Source organism: Phalacrocorax carbo, chromosome 1, assembly GCF_963921805.1.
Source record: "Phalacrocorax carbo chromosome 1, bPhaCar2.1, whole genome shotgun sequence".
In the NCBI taxonomy this organism is placed as follows: domain Eukaryota; kingdom Metazoa; phylum Chordata; class Aves; order Suliformes; family Phalacrocoracidae; genus Phalacrocorax; species Phalacrocorax carbo.
This window is the reverse complement of record NC_087513.1, coordinates 60110206-60130626: the sequence shown is the minus strand read 5'-3', so window position 1 is coordinate 60130626 and position 20421 is coordinate 60110206. Positions and strand designations below refer to the sequence as shown.

General features: G+C 43.6%; 1 protein-coding gene across 6 annotated transcripts in view; it reads left to right on the top strand.

Annotated features, from left to right (window-relative positions):
• Positions 1 to 17290, top strand: part of ABTB3 (ankyrin repeat and BTB domain containing 3) — a 178646-nt gene extending 161356 nt beyond the window's left edge. For all 6 annotated transcript variants that reach the window (XM_064455787.1, XM_064455803.1, XM_064455807.1 and 3 more), the window contains 6 exons: positions 4809 to 4914; positions 5726 to 5828; positions 7569 to 7650; positions 8656 to 8724; positions 11880 to 11993; positions 15848 to 17290. In XM_064455787.1, coding sequence (XP_064311857.1) covers positions 4809 to 4914; positions 5726 to 5828; positions 7569 to 7650; positions 8656 to 8724; positions 11880 to 11993; positions 15848 to 16057 — 684 coding nt within the window. In that variant the 3' untranslated portion in view covers positions 16058 to 17290. The remainder of the gene's footprint in view (positions 1 to 4808; positions 4915 to 5725; positions 5829 to 7568; positions 7651 to 8655; positions 8725 to 11879; positions 11994 to 15847) is intronic.
• Positions 17291 to 20421: the final 3131 nt, after the last annotated feature.

The window sequence follows — 20421 nt, the reverse complement described above, 5'->3', positions numbered from 1 at the left end:
TGAATTATGCAAGAGGACCGTAGCGGAAACACCTAGGCAAGGATGGAAGAGGTTCAGAGGGATGGTGAGGGAAGTTGGAGTGCTCAGGGCTGGGGTCTGTGAAATGCCCTCTCTGTTGCTCCAGTCTTTATTGGCTCTTTCTGGGAAGAGGGGAGCATAAAGAGAGGAATAATTCAAGCATATCCCAGTGTGTCAGGAAGGAAGTTCATGGATGAGTCTTCAACAATGGGCTTGGGATATCCTGAGACTCTGCCACTGCTGGAACAGCTGCCGGGGACTGCGTGTGACATGTGTGACTGGAAACAGAGCTTCTACCACTATGCATTTAGCAGAGAGCTGGGTCCTCCCAGCATCCTCAGGACCAGGGAGAGAAAAGATTCCTTTGCCAGTAGCCCTGTTCCCTGAGCAGCATTGTTGCTCTGCTTGATGGGGAGATGTGTATTAACAGGCAGACGTCGAGCCCAGAAGAATAACTGTGTTACTCTTCTGTCTAACATGGTGAGCTGGGGTTGGCTTTGGGGCTTTGTGATAGAGGAGTTTGAGGGCCTGGCACACTTAGGTTAAAACAGCATTAATGGGGCTGAGCTTGTGAGGGCGACATCAATAGAAGGAAAACCCAAAGTACTGCTTGGGATTTCAGAGGCAAAGAAAAGCAGCCTAACTTGTTACCACTGTAGAGGACAGCCACCTGAATGTGGTGGGATATCTATAGGCCAGTAAGGAGAACTAAGAAGTGGGTTTTGAGCAGCCCAGAGAGGTGTGGTGTGGGAATGGGGGAGCCAATGAAGAATAGGCAGCTAAAGCAACGTGTGGTCAGTGGAGAGCAAAACCTTAGCCTAACTGCTGAATCCGACCTGAGTTTTCCCCTTGATAGTTTGGAGCATAGCCACCAAGATGACATGTATCTTCCATGGGTACTGGAGAAAACCGGCTATGTATTTCCCAGCTATGTCCAGTACCTTGTAGGAAGGACCACATCCCAGAATGGCTAGGTTGGGTTGAACTGGGTAAGCTGGAATGGAACAAGCTCTCCCAGGGTATGTGCCAAAGTCTGGAGGAGCCTTTTCTGAGTCCTGTCACAGACCTTTCTCAGATGGACGTTCAGGAAAAAATACCCCTGCACTCCCCACCCAGGTCTTCACCTCTTTTCAGATCAAGTGACTAGTCATCTCTGCTCCAGCAACTGGAAAACCTTCAGCTCAGCTTCAAAGGAATCTATGAATTTCCATCACAGTTCAAGTGCATTCAGCAGGAGTAGGGAATTCCTTTAGATCTCTGCTGAAAAATGCTTTTAAGTCAGGAGACTGCATGAATCTACAAAGCAAAGTTGCTTGCTCACTGACCAACTCTCTGCTGGAAGCACCGCCTCCCTCAGAAGATTCACTATTGCTCCCTGTTCCCTCTTGCCTATCTGTAAACTACCCCATGGCTAGGTAAATATTTTTTTAATATCCTGTGCCAAGTGTTCTTCCCCCTCCCACAGTAGAAGATGCACATCGTCTCCCTTTGACTGCAGATGAACACCCATGTCTGAAAGGAAGCTGGCCTTGCTCCAGATCTCAGCCTCACACATCCTGGCACGATGTTTTCCAACATCAAACTGTAGCAAGAAAACAAACTTTGGTTTGCTTCTCCAGTGTTAATATCACCACCCACAACTGCTGCAGCAAGCTTTTACAGCTGTTCTTTCACAGTCAGCTGGTAGGGTGGCAGGATAAACAAGAGAAGAATTATCCAGCTTGGTGCTTAAATGGGATGGGTGTGGTAACAAGGGCAGCTCTTGAGCTTCCTGGCATGGTCAGTTTGCAAAGGGGAAGGTTGAATAGAATAGATGTGTCCTCTCTGCCAGAGCAATGCTGGTGCCCCAGGTCATGGACTCTGCAGTTTTTCCTGGTTACTTCACAGGCAGCCCAGCTCAGCCTGCTCCAAGAGCAGGACTTGGCTTTAAAAAGTCAATTTTTTTCCCCCAGCCATCCAGTTGCAGACTGTACTTTCAACAAAGCATCCCTTTTCTCTCTCCTCTTCACTGCCCCTTTCTGCCTGGTTTATTGGTAAAGCCAGCAGAGGCTCTGCGGGGAGCAGATCCAGGGCCACAGCCCTGCAGGCTTGGCTGTATGCGGGGTGGTGTGGGAAGTGGGCTTGCTCTGCTGTGGCAGCTCACTGCTCCCCACCCTGTGTCACGGGTAGAAAACTTGCTGCTGTTTGTTAGTGATGACTCTATCATAATGAGCACATGCTTCAGATTTCTAGCCAAGCAGATTTTTTTGGTCTTTCAGTGGTATGTGTTGTAAGTATTTAATGTTATCGACAGAAGCCAAAGGTTTCCAACCTCCTCTCTGCCAAATGAGAACAGTGTCCTACGTTGGAGCTCTGAAGCTCTGCAGTGCATCGAGCCACTGTCAGCTTGATGGCCCTGCTTTCTCTGGTGCACCTATGCTAAGGTCTCTTTTCAGTTTGTCCCATCTCTGTTCTGTGTCTTACGGTTTTTAAGCATCTCTTGTGCACATATCACATCTTCAGCTCATTAGAGCTTAGTTTACGCCAGGTTTTTGATAGGCTTGTGGGCAGTCAGTGGCAAGGTGGCTTTATAATGGGCTTTTATCTGCACACTACAGGGTTCATGCCCTCTTGGTGACCCAGGGACCTGTTCATCCCTGGCCTCTGTACACCTGGACATCCCGGTACATGGTGCCATGGCTTGGACCAGTGAGTGAGACCTCTGACTCCTAACAAGGCACTGGAAGGTCAATACCCAGACTTTCCATCAGCGCATTCCCATGGCCACCCCTGGGAGGAGGAGATGTGTTGTCTTTATTGACGTATATGTTTGTTTTTGCAAAGCTGTTGCCCAGGCACAGCTGTGGCTGGGACTGGTGAGTACATGGACCCACTAAAACCACAGCGGTACATACAGGACCTGTGGACCCTGGCAGATTCGCAAGGGAGCTGCCAGTAGCTATCCACTTTAGTGCAGTTACTCTGCTTTCATTCACTGTGGGTAAAGGTGAGCGTTACTCTTCCAATTATACCTCTCCTCTCCAGAAACTTCTGTCTCCACTCTGAACTGCAGAATTATCCCCAACCTCCATTGTATTTACTGACTTCTTAGCATCTGCCAGATTCAACTGGGAGCTGCCCTGCTGGTAATCAGCATCCCCCTGGACATGCTCCTCCCTGGCTGACTCAGTCGGCCACGGCGCTTCGGCACAGCCCTTCCGAGCAGAGAAGCAATTGCTCTTTCTGCCCTGTCTGTCTAGAGCTCTCCCCGCCAGCCCTCCTGGCGGCTGAGTCACTTCCTTCTTCAAATCTGGTCTTAAATCTTCCTTTTCTCTTCACCCTGTGATTCACTCCCTTTGTGAAGTGCTTTGCAGAACTCTGTCTGGAAGATGCTGAACAGAGAGATGCTCCTGGTGTGAGACGTCCTCCTTGTCTCAGAGCCACAGCGGTGAGCCCCTCTCTGAGGGCTGGTCCCTGCACCGTGCTAAACGGTGTCTCTCAGTATGAGTATTTCTCTTATCTTAGCATTTCTTTCAATGCTACATCTGACGTAGTAATGGGACCCAACTCCTGCCTGCAGGCAAACGCGTGTAATTTCCTTTGACATCAGCGTGTGCTTGTGAGGGCACAGCTCTACCCTTTCCCACCCCGTTTGATTAGATGCAGTAAGGAAGTCATTACAGGATCTCTGCTACTCCTCCTCATCCCTTGTGGGATTTAAGGAGCACTGCTGTTAGAACTGAGCTGAAACGTGCTCACAGAAAGGAAAGCTTCAATTTCTGCTCTATAAGCCTGGAGATATTTTTAGTATAACATCTACACTCCTTAAATTTTTTTATTAAGATTTTTTTTGTCTCATATCTAAGTGCCTCACCTTTTCACAGTTTCCTGGTGTGGAAGGGAATTGCCAACAAACAGGGCAGTGAAAAGATTTCATAGTGAATTAGCCGTGTGGCACCATTGAACTTGGCTAGACCTGCTCCGGTTATCAACAAAGCATGGGATAAAATTTGGCAAAGCTTCTAAATCCTGCTTTCGGCTGTGGCTTAGGTAGTTAAGCAGTAAATCCATTTCACTATCCTTGCAGCTTAGGCGTATGAATACTCAAGTTGCTTAGCCACTTAGGAAAGCATCCTGCGGGTGCCTTGCCCCTGGAGTCTGGGCAGAAATGGGTAAGGTCAGGGACCAGACCTGGTTCTGTGAAGGTCTGGTGGCTTCCTCAGGACAGTGGTGCCCAGGCAGTGCCAGTGGTGTAAGAGCACATTAGTGAAACATTTGGGATGGAACAAGGAGATTCAGTGGCAGACTGTGATGCTTCAGTCACTCTGTAAGGGAGGGTCTGCTTGTGAGGCTGTTGCACTTAGAAATGCATGCAGGCTGTGCAGCTATATCTGTTTGTAGCTCTGGTTTTCTAAAACATGACCGATGACTGTTTCCTAAAGATGAACAAAAAGTCATTTGCCAGTATGGTAAGTCTGCAAATGAAATGAAATTGCTATTGTAAAGGAGCTTTATTCTGTGGAGGGGAGAGGGGCTATGGCGTTTGTTAGGAAAAGACGACCTCTGGTCCAAGGAGAGGACTTTTCATTTTAACTGATTTCTACAGGAAACATAGCAATCATGTAAATGAGAATTGCAGTTTCTAACAAATACTGATAATCCTAAGATCCGATTTTGAATAAAGCTTCAGCAATCACATTCTTCAATTTCAAAACAGGCAACTCTTGAGAAGAATGTAACATCTCCTTTGCATACTGATCTTACCTTGCACACTAAGCTTACATTTCATATATTTGTTTTCTTTTGCGTAGAACGAAGTGATCAGCCAGCAGCTCTCTGTCATTTTCACCCATTGCTATGGACCCTACCCTATTCCAAAGCTTGTTGAAATTAAGCGCAAGCAGACCTCTCGCCTAGGTAAGTGTGACTTGAAGATGCTCATTGGTTTTCCAAGGCGAGCTGTGAGAAGTCTGCATCGCTGGCCAGTTGCTTGGGCGGGCACAAGGCAGAGAAAAACCTGAATTTGAAAGGCGGAACTAGAAAAAGGAAAGGCGCCAAACTCAGCCTGACATGAAACTGCTGCTAAAATCAGGAGGGTCATCAGGTGCATTAGAGCGGCACTGTAAATCTGCAAAGATTTGTCTGTGTTGCTAATTAGGCTGGGATCCTAGCCTGGGGCCTGGAGCCAGACGTCTTTCCTCATCTCAAACTGTCGTGGCTGTCTGCAGGTGATGCCGTGGCAGCACAGCTCTCCCAGCCCTGCTGACAGAGCCCGGGTTGTTTTAATGTGACCAAGAGAAGACCTGAGCGATTTTCCAGGACCTTCTTCCCCTTGGCACAAAGACTTACCTGCACAGGGAGGGGGGCATAATAGGGCCTAAATGAGCGTAGGGCCCTCCAGCATCCATTCAGCTGCAGTTTGCTTTGGATAGCAGAGCTGAGAGGCTGTGCCAGCTCCGCATGGCAGGGACGGCTGGCTGTCATCTCAGCAAAGGTCCTCACAGACTTCAAAGCTTTGAATTCCCTTCATCTGAACTCACCGTGGCTGTCTGGGGGGCTTCTGTCTCAGGCTGTCCAAAATAGCTTTATGAGATTTACTCATTAAAAACAATATCCTTTTACGCTATTCTCTTCTTTTGTCAAAACAGGAAGATATTCTGTACGTTCATGACCTCTTCCAAACTAAAGTTACTGGCTTTTTTTTTTTTAATTCTTTTTGTGATTCTAGATCCCCATTTTCTTAATAACAAAGAGATGTCAGATGTTACATTTCTGGTGGAAGGAAGACCATTTTATGCACATAGAGTGTTGCTATTTACTGCATCACCAAGGTAAAATATGGACACATTTATGGTTTTTAACAAAAATAGAATGTAATTTTGTGGATTTGCCTTTTTTTTTTTTTCCTGCTGCTGTTAAGATTCTTTGAGGGCTAATGGCCCAATCTTAGTTTTTCCGAAGCAGAACAGCTGAACTACTTGTTTCTGGTTGATCTGCAGGACAAGTGCTCCCATCACTACATTCCCACCCAGTAAATGATCCATGCTTCTGGCCATGCATCTGACTTCATTCCACTGAGGCACATTTGCATATAGCTCATTGCTGCATCCAGCTCTTAATCATAGAAGGGTCTTAATATTTTGATTCTTAATAATCATTTATCCTGTGAGTGGCTAAATCTTGCCTCACATCAGTGTAAGCGGTCTCCAGGAAGAACAAGCTATTGACAAATTGACAGCATTTGACATTATTAAAATAAAATTAAATAACTACGAAATGTACCATACTGTATCGAAAGGCAGTACTTATAGTCTGTTCCCTGGGCTCAAAAAGCTGGATGTGGGCTACCCAGCTCAACCTAACCTTAAAGGTGCTCACAAACCTTATTTGCACACAGCTTTGTAATAAAGGTGTGTTTTTAAACAAATTTAGCTGGCCCTCCGTAAGGGCTTATTTCAGGACGTGGCAAGGACAAGCCACTGAGTTTGGGTAGTTTGAGCAACGTGGGAATTGATGCTAGACATGCTGCCAACACACAGCACAGAGTAAAGAGTTTTGCATAAAGCAACTGCAGTGTCTGACCCTGCCTTCAATTAAGGAATAGGTATTTTGGTTTAGAGCGTATTTGTAGAGGTACAAACGCGTTCCAAACTCCAGCTTTTAACCTACTAAATTGCATTCATAGTAGAGTTTGACACTAGTAAAAGCAAATCAATCATTATCCATGTTTTAATTAACAAGCTACTCTTGTGATATGGAAAAGGTTACCATCCAGCAAATGCTGGTCTTGATAGATAAGCCAAGCTTTGCACTACCACTAGAAGGTCAGATGAATTACCAACAAGAAGTACAAGGGCAGCTGTTTCTGACAGCGCATTTCCCATTTTCACCTTCTGATCAAATGGGGATACCTGATTTTGAGAAATACATTGCTACATATGTGTATGTCTCACGTAAATATGCAATTATTAACTTACAATGTGTTTTTTTTCCTGAAACTTGTGTCTGAATTTCAGGTTTTGATAATCAGAGAACAGCAACGTATCCAGTTTTCTCTCCTGCCTCTTCTTATACAATTGTATTGAGTCTGCATAGAAGTATTGAAAGTCTTAGTGTAGTTTGTTTAATGTTGTGTTCCAAAACATTTTTTTTTAAAGCAGTGTAATGGACATAGGCAAAAATGTATCTCCTTCAAAAAAGGTGTGCAGTTTTTAAATGTTGTAAGTCTTCCTAAAAGATATGTTGCTTCTAATAAAAAAAAAAAGAAAGAAAAAAAGTATTTTGGTTTTGTAATATGCATCATTACAGTATCTGAATTTCCTGTGTACATTTTATTCTATTGTGATATTAGATGTATTTTTCCAAAATTTCAAATTGAAATTCCTAAAAGAGAGGCTTTTTCCTCTTGGTTTGAACTTTATGTCAGTGTCTAAATCTTGATGCTTTTCGGTAACAAATCCGTGCATTTCAGTGTACTGTTTTTGCAAGAGGTGATGCTGTCCTTTCCCTCTGCTGTACTTTTTCACAGAGATAATTGGGCTGGTATTTCAATCTTGCTTCTTTTTATTTAGGTTTAAAGCATTGCTGTCTAGCAAGCCCTCATCTGATAGTACTTGTATTGAGATCAACTACGTGAAGTACCCCATCTTTCAGGTAAAGTCAGTTCTCACATCGAATTTGAATGGAACATGTAATAGGAACGTTGTACATGCCCTGTCTAAATTAGTACACATGTATGATAAACACGTAGCTCAGAGTACTGGTTTCATGAGCACAGGCTCCATCTCTGTTCATACACTAAGCTGCAGAGTGCTATTGGTGCAAAATGTCATGCCCGACCAGATAAAATAGCATGCATTTCACTTATACGGGGTATGCAGACAAAGCAGTGCATGTCAAGGTAAAGCATTTGATTCTTTTTTCTCTTGTTGGCTCTTTCTGTATTTAATTGACAGGCTTGGAAAAGATACAGTTCATTCTCTTCCTTAGCAGTATTGTTCAATCAATTTTTTGCCATGAAGATAGAGCTTGCTTTCTGTATCTGTAGCGTATACATGTATATGCTTCCCTTTATTTGAGTCAGAGCTTAGACAGTTCCATGTGTCGACTGTTACCGCTGCAGATAATTCCCAGCTGCCTACAGTAACTTTAGGCTTGCTGGAAGCTCACTGCAGAGGGATCTTAGCTGGGTCTTATTACAGTGCAAAGCCTCCCCCATTCTTTCTCATCATCCGTGCGTGCCCACACACAGCTGGGTGAAGTTGGGGGTGCCATTGCCAGGGAAGGAGTAAGGGAATAACCATTATACATGCTATATTTTCCTGAAGCAATGATGTACTTAAAAGTACTGGGAAATACATTGAAAATTCAGAATTGATTAATCAGCTTCCTGCAAACTGCTTGGAGCTCACCAGAAAGTCCGGACAATGTGGCTGGTGAGTGTTGAGACGTTAGAATACCTGTGGAAGGAAACATTGAACTGTGCAGAGTGAGAGAGTAACCCAGTATATCTTGAAGTCAGGTGGTTTGGGCCAGTTTTATCTACAAATCCTAACTGGTGCTGGAGAGCCTCAGGTATTGCCTGCAATCTTTACATCACCCCCTGTTCCCTGATATCTCGGATTGTTTTTTATAAACACTCTCTTTGTTTTATTACAGCTGGTTATGCAGTATCTTTATTATGGAGGTGCAGAGTCACTCTTGATTAAAAATAATGAAATTATGGAGGTAAGAGACGTTTATCTTACTTGCAGTGGGAGCAATGCTAAGTGATCTGTGTATTGTTCACCCAAGGGCACGTGGCCGTTGGGGAAGACATGAGCACTCCTGTAAGAGCCAGCAGTGTCCCCCGGAGTGCCCAGGCTGTCCACGGTCCTGCGAGAGACACTGAGTCTCCTTCTCTGCCAGTCGCCCGTTATGGTAACTTTTGCCAGTATGAAGTTGACTGTCAGAGGAGAAAGAGTAGAAATATTATGATCATCGAGCAAAAAAAAAAGTATCTGAAATAAAATATCTATTTAGATGTTTTGAGAGGCTCTTTCAGGGAAACGCAAAGCTGGTGTTACAAAAAACTGGAAGCAACTCCTGGCAGCACAGTATACCATCCTCTCTTCTCTCTCTCTCAGCCTGAAAGGGGAGGTGCTCTGCTCCAGTTGGGCTGGTCAGCTTCTGTCTGCCACACTCTTACTTTTGGTTTATTAGCTCAGGCTTACATGTCCAGACCTATCTCAGCAGCAGTAAAAGCATCCAGTTTGATTCTACACCCAGGAGAATTCTTGGGCATGTACCTGGCTTTAACCACAGGATAAATCCCACTGGAGTCACAGTTCAGTTCAGTTTCAAGTGTGACTGTCACATTTTCTGAATAAAACCTTAAGCTTCTACCTGAGATACAGAGACTTCTTTGCCCCTTCCTCACTGGATGTAAAACATCCAGTGCCATTGTGCCCGTTTGTGAAAGCCAAACCAAGCCAACTGGAGCTGACTCAGCCTTCAGTGTAGCCACACATTCACAACCTGTATGGATGTTAAGTCATCCTCTTCCAAATACTGTGTATACTGTCATTGCCAGCTATGATCAGCCTAACAACTCCAACTACATAGAACTTAGAGATATTTGAGCAAATCCTTGAGTCGTTCAGGTACTTTTCCTCTTGACAGTCACCAAATTATGGCAGCCAAAAAGAATATAGGACAGTAAATAATAAAATCGGAGCTACTTAAACAGCTGATAAGCATCAGTGTACAGGTTATAGTCTTCCGTCATGATGTTTTGTTGTTGCCTATATTAGATAGTCTGTCCCTATGACACTGCTGTCTGGGGCATCCGTGCGAGGCTTGACTTTTACCAAAGTTGTGCTAACAAGAAACTGGGAGTGACTCTTCTGTGGGGTGCGAGTAGCCGGGGTGAATCAATTCTGATGGGTACAGGGACATCTGTACCAGCCCTGCTGGCAGCCAGAGGATGGTACTAGTCCAGACTGAAATTATCCCCTCCTAATGCAGGTGGTAGATTTTTAACTAAGCATACCCCCGTTGACTTTCTGAGCTTTATAGGCAAAGGTCACATTCTCTATTTCTCTCGTAGATTCAAAAGAAGCTCCTGAATGTCTAAGCCTTTCTGAAATAAGGAGTCTCAGACTAGGCAGCGCAATGGCTTTATAGGGATGCGCGTGTTATCACCTAGCCTGCTAAAGAGCTTGTGCTGCAGTTCAGCTGGCTGCTTGCTCTACTTCTGTGACATCTCAAAACTTCTGTGACTCAAGAATGTATGACTGATTGATTGATCTGTTGATAACAGTTCTGGCCACGGTTCCTCACAGTTTAAAGTAATTACAAACCAGCACGTGACTGCTTGAACCACAGAGGCAGCTGGAACAGGATTTGGCTTTATCTTTCAAAACTGTATTTAGCAACTTGCCTTATTACAAATATGATAACAAGAAGTACCAGAAATATTCCACAGAAATCTTTGCTGCAATTCATAATTGGGGCCAGCTGGCTGCTATCGCATCAGCACTGCAGATTTCCAGCACTTGGATGTATTTATGGGATTAAAGCAGAGCTTGAGCGAACTGCATAGGAGAAGTCAGAATAATGTCATGGAAGTTTCAGGGGTCTGGTCCCCAATGCTCCTACCCAGTGGCATGAGAGCCCTTTTATGATTCACAGGATAGCTTTTTGTCATGCAGTCTTAGATGATAAGGGCCATATAAATGCCTAAACACCTGAACACCTTGGCCTAAGAGACCTGGCTGGGTTAGAACAAGGTGTCAAGCAATGAAGAACCCCAGTGTGCTTCCTAAGCCCGAGCAGAGAGCTAGAGGTGACTACCTGCCATGGAAAGAGAGAAAATTAAATTCCTCTCCCAGCTGTAAAAGGACAGAAAAGGTGCAGTAGGGGAAATCTTAGCACTACTGAAATCAGTTGGAGAACTCGGAATTTAAGCCATTTTCACCCCACAGGCTCCACCTCATGCCCACAGTGTACAGTGGCGTGCAGAGGTCCCCAGTGAAGTGGCAGTCCAGGTAGCATATGCATGGGGTGGGTAGAGTACTAAAAAGGGAGGTCAGGTTGAGTCCTGACGGCAGGAGAGCTGTGGTAGTGCAGCTATGCAGACACAAGACACTAACAGGAGTGTTAATTAGGCACTGCCTGGCACCAAGCTGGTTCCCACCTTTGCACCATATCGCACTGTGCACCCACACCTTGGAGACGCGTTGAGCCAGGCAGTGTTTCAGTGCCTGTGGCCTGGGCATGACCTTACTGGTGCTCATGAGCTAGAGCAAGGAGTATATGGAGATCTGACTCCATTTCTGTGAGTCTGCTGAGGTGACAGATTTGAGGTTTATTGTCTGGCTAGATTTTTAAGACTTCCCAGTGTGGTTATCATCATCTGGTTTGAATTCCTCTCTCCTCTTGGTCCTGGCCCTTCTGCTGACATCCCCGCATCCAGCCCAGGTGCTCTGTTTCAGCTAGAGGTTGGGGAATGGTTGAACTGCAACCTTTTTTTTTTCCTGGAATGTAATTGCAGATCCCTCCTTGCAGAGTTATGTTTGCAAAGTGACCAAAGGCTCTCCAAGCTGCCATTAGCTTTTTCTCTCTCACAGGCCGCGCTCCCCAATCCCAAAGTCAACACATGGTCCTGAGCAGCCTGTGGTGGTCTTTCCATGCTTTCCATGCACAGCTTCCCACAGTACGATCTAAGGGGACTGCAGAGGGTTGAAGCAACCAAGCAGCCTTCCCATTTTAACTGTTTGCCAGTACTTCCATGAAAACTGAAGTAGGGGCAGAGAAAAAAATATATAATGAAACAGTAAAGAAGCAAGCTTCAATTCTGTATTGCTCAGCAGTTTTGACTATTTTTTTCTTGCTTTTTTTAGCTTCTCTCTGCTGCTAAATTTTTCCAGCTTGAAGCTTTACAACGACACTGTGAGATCATTTGCGCAAAAAGCATTAATACAGAAAACTGCGTGGATATTTATAATCATGCCAAGGTAAAAATAACCACATATGCTTGTTTGCATGTTATGTGTCTGTCGTCATACTCATAGGTCAGTTTTATGATGAGTAGTGATAGTTTGGGTTTTTTTAAGACTCGTTATTTTCAGGGACCGAGTGGCTAATACATACGTAGTATAGGACAGTCCTAAATCATGTAGTTCAAGCATCTGTGGCAACTGCTCACCCCCTTCTCTAAGTGATTCAAACTCAATTTCAGTGTACCACCATGTGGCAGACCTGTCCCTTGTCACGGCAACCCAAACTGCTGAGTTATTCAGCAGGAATCACCTCATTGAATAAGAGACCTCTCTTTCACCTTCCAAGCTGCATTTTCCCTTTACACTTCCCTCTTTCCTCCTGCCTGAAGCCTGCTGGGTTGATATACTCAATACTAGTGACAGCTTGTCAATATATAAAAATGCCACGTTGTCAAAGTGCAGCGTCTCTGAGCCATACAAGGATGGTAATGAGAATTTTGTGTCTTGGAGAGAAGAGATTCACAGCTTCTTATTGGAATCAAATTATTTACTTAGCTTGTGAGGGGGGCTAAGTCATTAGGCATAAAAGCAGGGGCATTTTTTTACATAGAAGACCTATTTTTGCTCACTGATGGAGGTGGTTGCCACATTGATTAGTTTCAGTTTTTCTCCTTCACTTGTGTGCATAGTAGTTAGACTTTTACTGGAAGATGGAAATGATACACAAATAGTTGCAATGAAATATTCTTAAAGCATTCCTTAGATGATTTTTTCCTATATCTTACATAGTTTTTATGAAAGACAAAATGGTACAGTGTGTCGTGGAGGTTTGATTGAACAGAGTAATCCTGCAGATTGCTCCAGACCCCTGCAGATCTGACCTCCATTCCCATCATCAGGTATTTCCTACAGAGAGTAGTAATGTTAGGTCCTGATGTACAGATAACGTGCAATCAGTGCTTGAAATAGCATAAAGTTCCACCTATAAAATGAATAAGAAATGAGGTGTATCTGCAGGTCTATTTACTGTAATAGGAAAAGAAATCAGCAGAGCAGGAAGCTTTTGAAAACTATTTGATTTATCTTCCAGCTCACGTGGGAACTTCTCAATTTGTATTACTGTTACTAAAAGTAAGATTAATAATTTTGTTTTAAAAGCACACGTCTTCTTCAAATTGTGAAATGTGGCTGTTATTTACATCCTGATTGAAGAACGTTCTTACACTGAGCTTTAGACCTGTCTGAGGAACTTGTACACTGCCAATGCTGGGGCCAAACAAACCCAGTGGCTAAATCCAGCTCCTTGTTTGCCAGCTTGGGCCCCAGCCTGCAAGTCTTCTGTGCCTGCATCTCCCAGTGGAGTCAGTGGAAACGGTGCACTTGAGAGGCTTTTATGGCCAGGGTCATATTTGCACTATGGGTAGTGCACTGCAGAGACAACCAAGCTAGCTGTGAGTGAAATCTTGACTTCTGAATTAGTTAAACCACATCACACTAGAGCTCTGCATGAGCTAATTTACCCTGCTTCCAGTAAATTACCCAGGCTGTTTCATACTGGTATAGCTAGAAGGTTTCCAGGACCTGAACTAGCACATTTAAAGCTAGTTCAGATACCTCTCTATTACTCTGTCTGCAAAGCAGAGATGACGCTCCATCTTTTTTGCTCCTGGTCTGTGTGATGTGCAGGTGATTAATCTGAGTGCAGACCATTCTGCCCAGAGTGCTCCCGTCACACAGCAGCTTCATTTGTTCGTTATGTGAATATGAGATAATGGTATGTGGCGGAAGAGGCCAGATGGTCCTGATGAGCGAGGGGAGCTCACAGGCAGTTTGAGCACAGCTTGCCAGCCACCCATCTGCCTTTCCATGCTGCTCTCTGAAGTGTGGAAGAAGCTCGTGTTAGACTGCAGTGAGGATGGGAATAAGATGATCAGGTACTGAAGCCAGGAACCACCATGTCAGCCAGGAGCAGAATTTGAGTGACTTGCTCCTGTTGTACATACCATTTCTAGTCCTTGCTACCTTGCAAGCTCAGCTGCACCTGCAGGAACTCAGGCGATGCCGAGACCTGCTTTTCCAGATGGGATGGGGGGGTGTGAGCAGGGTGGCCTGTAGACACATGGAGCACAGTCTTTGTCATCATGATTGGGAGAAAAACATGATTTGCTGGAGGCACAGCATGAAGTGAGCACAGATGTGGAAAGCTATCTGTGCTGGGGCCTGAGCTTGCAGAACAGTGTTTAGCAGGGTGGTGAGCTGTGTAAAACGAGCTGTATGAACAAGAGATTGAGACCCTGTGTTAAAGAGGTGAAGTACTGGTAGGAATGTGAGACGCTGTGGATTTGGTCACATTTGCAATTTAAAAGCTGAATTGAGAGTATTAAAATCATCTGTGATATCCCTATGGGCTTTCCATTCTTAAAATTGCAACATCTACAAAGGCTGTCATGTGATCAGTATCACATTAAGGGTTTTATTTTTCAAAGCCTTTGTCACTTTACTTCCAGAAAGAAATGAAGTAACTGGACAAATTGGATTTATAATGGTGATTGATTAGTTATTACTAGGTACCAGTTGTGTTTTACATGAATGCACCCAAACTCCCAACAAAATCATTTGGAGTTTCAAATACATGCCTAAAACACTCAGCCCTTGCACAGATTCCAATCGGGGCCTCAGAACAAATCTGAAAAGGAAAAGTAAAGTACGTTGTTTCCTCAGTGTCATGAATATATTGAAATAATGTATAGGGATGAATGGTGTTTCAGAGAAGAATACAGATTCACACGTATGCTCTCACATGCAGGTGCAAAATAATGCACTCATAATTTGATGAAAACTTGCATGGTTTGAAATCAAGTTAAATTCATTCATTTTCCCTGGGAAGACAGATTGTACCTAGCCCTAATCTGTTTTGGGGTTTTTTTTTCCTAAATTTTTATGTATTTATGTAGCAATTTCCATTCTTAGTTCCAAACGTGACGTTAAGGTGGTGGTGGGCAACACTGCTGTGTCATTGTTCCAGTCTGGACCCAAAGCTATGCAATGCCTCAGCAGTTCTGGCCCTTCGGGCTGCACCTTGCAGCCAAAAGGTTCCTGCTTTACTTGGAGCTTGGACCCAGCAGGAGCTTACCTGGGCAGGAGGGTGGGCTGAGTACTGCTCTCGACACTTGCATGGCTTATAATTGCACATATAGTGGAATATCATGGCTGTACTCCTTGTGTGACCACAGGATCTAGCCAGTGGGTGATAACCAGTACAGGTCACCCATCAAATGACCAGTACACATTTAAGTTTTGCTCATACATTTTTTGCTTGTACAGTTAAGGTTTCCTCGCACATTACAGTATCCCTGCCTATTACCCAGATGTAGTTCAGCATAAGGGGATACTGATAGCCCCAGACCACATGCTCTGCAAACCTCCATTTCTTCTCCAAAGATTCCTTGAGGCACAAGACTTTGCATGACAGGTCACATGTCCCGTCCTTGCTAAGGACGGCGTTCATTAAACGTGGTCTGTGGTAAGTTGTTCCAAACCTATATTTTTAGGGTGTAACTTCTAGCATGAAAGCATGGGGTTAGTGAACTTTGTGGTGAAACTCCCATTAATTTCCAAGGGAGCAAACCTTCAGTCCTGAAGTTTGCTTCCTTAACAGCCATGGCCTTATAACATGGAATGGTGACCAGAACCATCAGTGTAAAATACTGTTTGATTAACTCCTTCCCTTCCCACATATGTATCTGTAAGTGTTACTGTGTCTGTCTCAAAGGCTTAGTTTGTGTATTTGTTTGTGTACAGCTCTTACACACTGTATTTGTTGAGTGGGTTTCATCAGAATGATTATCTTCCTCTAATTTCACTTGTAGTTTCTCGGAGTCACAGAACTATCTTCCTATTGTGAAGGCTACTTTCTAAAAAATATGATGGTCCTCATTGAAAACGAAGCTTTCAAACAGCTGTTGTATGACAAGAATGGAGAAACGTCTGGTCAAAATGTACTACAGGACTTACAGAGGACGTTGGCCACAAGGATTCAGTCAATTCACTTGTCTTCTTCAAAGGGCTCCATTGTATAAAGCTGAGGAAGATGGTAACCCTCTAATAAAGACCCTGCAAGTGAAGTCTGCTGTTGCAGTTGCTTAAACCCGTTGCAGTTGCTTAAACAACTACAAAAACAAAATATTAAAAAGTTCTTCTTCGCATCCAAATAGTTCTGTGTTGGCCAAAGGTGCTGCGCTGGGTCTGCGGCCCTGTTTGGATGAGGGAATACAGAAAGCAAAGCTCCTTGTGTTTTTGAGCAAACGTGGTACAAGAGTATGCAGTGAATGGCTGTTGTACTCAAATTCTGAACACACACGCGCCATTGTGGAGCTCGATGCCAACAAAAGCCAGAACTCACATCAGTGAACAGCAGAAGCCCCTGCCTGAGCAGTGGTGCCAGGGAACACCCAAACTGACCGATTAATCATTTAAGGCGGTTTTGTTCCAGTGTTACACATTTAAGAACTATATCTATCCCGGATATCTCCATTTATCTCATGCATTTAAGAAATGTAAGAACTGTTATTGCTGTCAAGCAAAGATCAACTGTATTAGAGAGTGGGTAAGACTGTTACAGCTGAGGAAACATACTGGCAGATTTTTAGGGGTGGGAACTTTTTAAACTGTTCATAAAAAAATAATGGGGTGGCCTTGTAGTTTAAAAACTATTTCTTAAGCTTAAAATTTAATTTTCGACAGAGCTGTGTTTGAGAATCTATGTAACATGTTTTGGTTTTTGTTTTGGTTTTGTTTTTTTTTTTTAAAATGGTAAAATGTACATTGTGTAAACACACAAATGATCAAGTTTTGCTTGTATTCTTTCCTAGGGCGGTATAATCTTGCCTAACAGGCTATGGTTACACCAAAGAGGTACATTACCCAGACTATCTCTAATACAGTAGGGGAGGGGGGGCAGGAGAACTGCATGCTACATGTGATTTGGGGTTAAAAACAATTACAAACTCAACATGCATTTGCATGGTAACTGTACCTGTGAAATGTTACGTCCGTGCTTCGTTTCGCCATGACAAATGCAACGTTACTTCTTGTCAAATTTCATTTGTGAAATTAGCATATTTTTTTATTTGGTGCGATTGGTTGTGAAATAATACTCCCGGAGACCCTTCTTGAGATGCTGGTATCTGTTTGTTACAGTGAAGGGATAATCACAGATCTTTACTTCAGTAATGTGTCAATACTTTACTACTGGCCAGAGATTGTGTCCAAGTTAGACTTTTTTAAATTATAATTAAATATGTGCTATAGAATGATTTCTCACTGTATCCTGAGAATGTATAGGTTATCTACAATGCAGGGTTTGGGTGGGGTGGGATGGGGGGTGTGATTTAATGTCACAGCTTCATTTATTTTGCAGCATATTGTTAGCAAGACAAATCTGCTACGTGCCACAGCATTCCTGATGTTCTGTCTCTGAAAACCACCGCAGGAAGTAGGCAAAAATGTTGCCTTCTCCATGGCAAGATGCCATTAATATACTTATTTTCTAGCATGCCGTTCAGAAACTGTGCCCAGTTCATAGGCTTTAGAAGTTTTATTTTGACAGTGCATGTTAACCTCTTGGTCTTTTGTTTAAGTATCTATGTTGGGTGCTCTTCCATGTTGATAGCTTTTGGCATGCTCAGAGAACACAGTTTTGGCTTTAGTTATCAACACGGTAGGAAGCTGTTTTATGACTCTGAGGTGTAAATCCTCCTGTGTGCTTGGTCTTTTAAAGCCTCTACAGTTTCAGCAACAAATTACAAAACTGTCTTAAACTGCCACTGATGTCGCAGAGACACAGCAGGTCGGTCAATTAGGTTTTTTTTTCTGCATAGTAGGTGTTCACACGAGATGTTGTCTGGAACATTTAGGTAATGGCAGCTTCTGTGTGAATGTTGTGATCTTAGAGAAGCGAGACCATGGTTGATGCAACAGCAACATGCAGGGGTGTTTGTTGTCATTTGGTGTGCCTCCTCATCCATGGAAACCCATTCTTCCGTGCCAATGATAACTAGATAGGAGAAGACCTCACCCTGCAGCTTCATGGTTTAAAATAACAACGTTTTCCAAACGATAATAATGATTTAAAATTCTCCCCTTGGGTACATGCATAGGGCTCACTGAAGTCATCAGGAGTTGCATATGCATATATCCATAGGTATAATAGCTTTTTCTGTGAAACATGCCCACAGGTATTCCTCTGGATAGGCAGTCTGGCGTGTAATGCTATAATGATAGTCACAAGTGTTGTGCCCCTGTCTCTAGCTCAGCTACTAACTGTGCTTTGATAAGGGGATGTAGAGTACGGCGTGCATAGGCTGCCCATGGAAAGTGATGTCTTTTGAGCATTTGTAGGAACCTGTCTGGGACTCATTAGGAAGGAAACACTGATAACTCTACTAGTCGTTCTTCTGATGAGTTGAGAGTATCTGTGGTAACGTTTATTGGTCTTCTTTCAAAGATAAAGGGCTTAGTATGTCCTTTGGCGGCTGTACGTGAGCTGAGTGGTCACCATGTTTGGGCCCTCAGAGGCTCTAGTGACAGTGCAGCTGCCTCCAAAAACACACTGTGCAGGTCTGCCAGCAGAGCTGCGTCAGCCGACACCAACGTGTGTCCCATTGATCCTTCGCGGACTTGTCAATCTGGATGGCTGAGCACGACAGAAAGCATGGCACCCACTGCTGCCGCAAGATCTGCTTTGCTGGTCTCTAGCAAACGGTAGGAGGAAACAAGCCCCAAAAAGCTATCGTTCAAAGCTGTTACAGGAAAGGATTGCAGCTACTGATGTATAAGGGAATAACTCTTGCCCTTCAAAACATTGGTAATTCCCAAGTCATAGATGTATAGCTGAAGGGAACCTTAAAAAAAGAAAAAGAATCTTGACTTCCAATCCTTTTTTGACCTGTGACCCCTATCACTTTTGCCAGCAGAAGAGCCAGCCCCTGTGTAACCCTGGCATTCATTTCTTCTGGAAGTCGTCAGCAGGCCTTTGTGAGTTTGAAAACCTCAATTCTAGTCCACCTCTCCTGCCGTGAGGCTGGGTGAGGTCTAGCTGAACCACGCCAGACAATGTTGCAGCTTATAGGGTCTTGAAATGTCCAGCGACAGGGATCCGTGATCTTCACTATCCTCATAATCAGAAGGTTTTCCTAAGAGACTGACTGGAATTTCTTCACTGCAAATCGAGCCACTTCTCCTTCAAGCCCAGACTGACAGGAAGAACAGATGATCTTACAAGATCTTCTTACAAGATTATTCTGCATATAGAGGAATTACCCTGCTTTACTCACTAGTGTAAGTCTTTCCTAGTCCCTTTGCTAGTATTTTCTAGGTCTCTGATTTTTGCTGTCTTTCCCCAGTTTCCCTAAAACAAAGTACTCCAGCAGGGGTTTTATACAGTAACAAGCAAAGCAGAGTAACTGTCTCCTGAGCTTTATGTACACCATATCAGAAAATATATCCCAGAATATTTTCTACAAGAACATCCCATGGCTGACTTTGATCGAGTCTGTCTTCTGTTATAATTCCTGGGTGATTCACTGCTGCTTTCCCAGGAGTTCCCATTTTATTTATGCATTTGTTTACTACACCTTCCAAAGTATAACACTTTCAATTTGTCGTTAATAATTTTTTTTCTTTAATTGGGGCAATTTCCCCACCTCATCAAGATAATTGCAATTCTGATCCTGTCTTCTAACCATAATCTGCCAAGCTTTATTATATGTGGCTTCATGCATGCATTCTTCATGCCATTAATCTGGGGCTGGGAGGGAAGGCTTCTGTTGTCAATTTAATCTAAAAAGCAGTGTGAGTTTCAGTGGGTGCCCATGAATACCATCCCTATCAGATAAGGCTCTTTCCAGGAGAACATTTTATTAGCATTTTTTAAGAGAGATGGTGTTGTTATCTTAGAAAATAAGAAGCCTTCTGCTTCTATAGTCTTCGTATGAATTGCAATAATTTACAAATTTTAAGGGAAAATACTGCTTCCAATCTACGTGGAATGTTAAACATACAACATCCTTGGAAAAAAAAATACAACATCCTTATAAAAACTTGCGATTTGGGGTTGGTTTTTTTTTGTTATTTTGGTTCTCCCCCCACCCAGTTGTAACTTCACAGTCTCTAATGAGTGAAGGGCTGTTTCGGCTCCTTTCCGTCTGTCTTTTTTCTGCTAATCCACTGCTGTAATATTTGAGGACTTACAGGCATCCTGCCCCTGCTTCACTGCAGATCTTTCCTTCTGTCTCTCTACAAGGTCCTCCTTTAGTTTCCAGAATTTCCTTACATTTTCACTTTGCCTCATATGTTGCCAGTTTCCACACTTTCCAGTTTTTTTACTCCAGAGCCTTGCTGGATCTCTTCCCAAGGCCAGAAAGGGTATCTCTGTTCTCCTAAA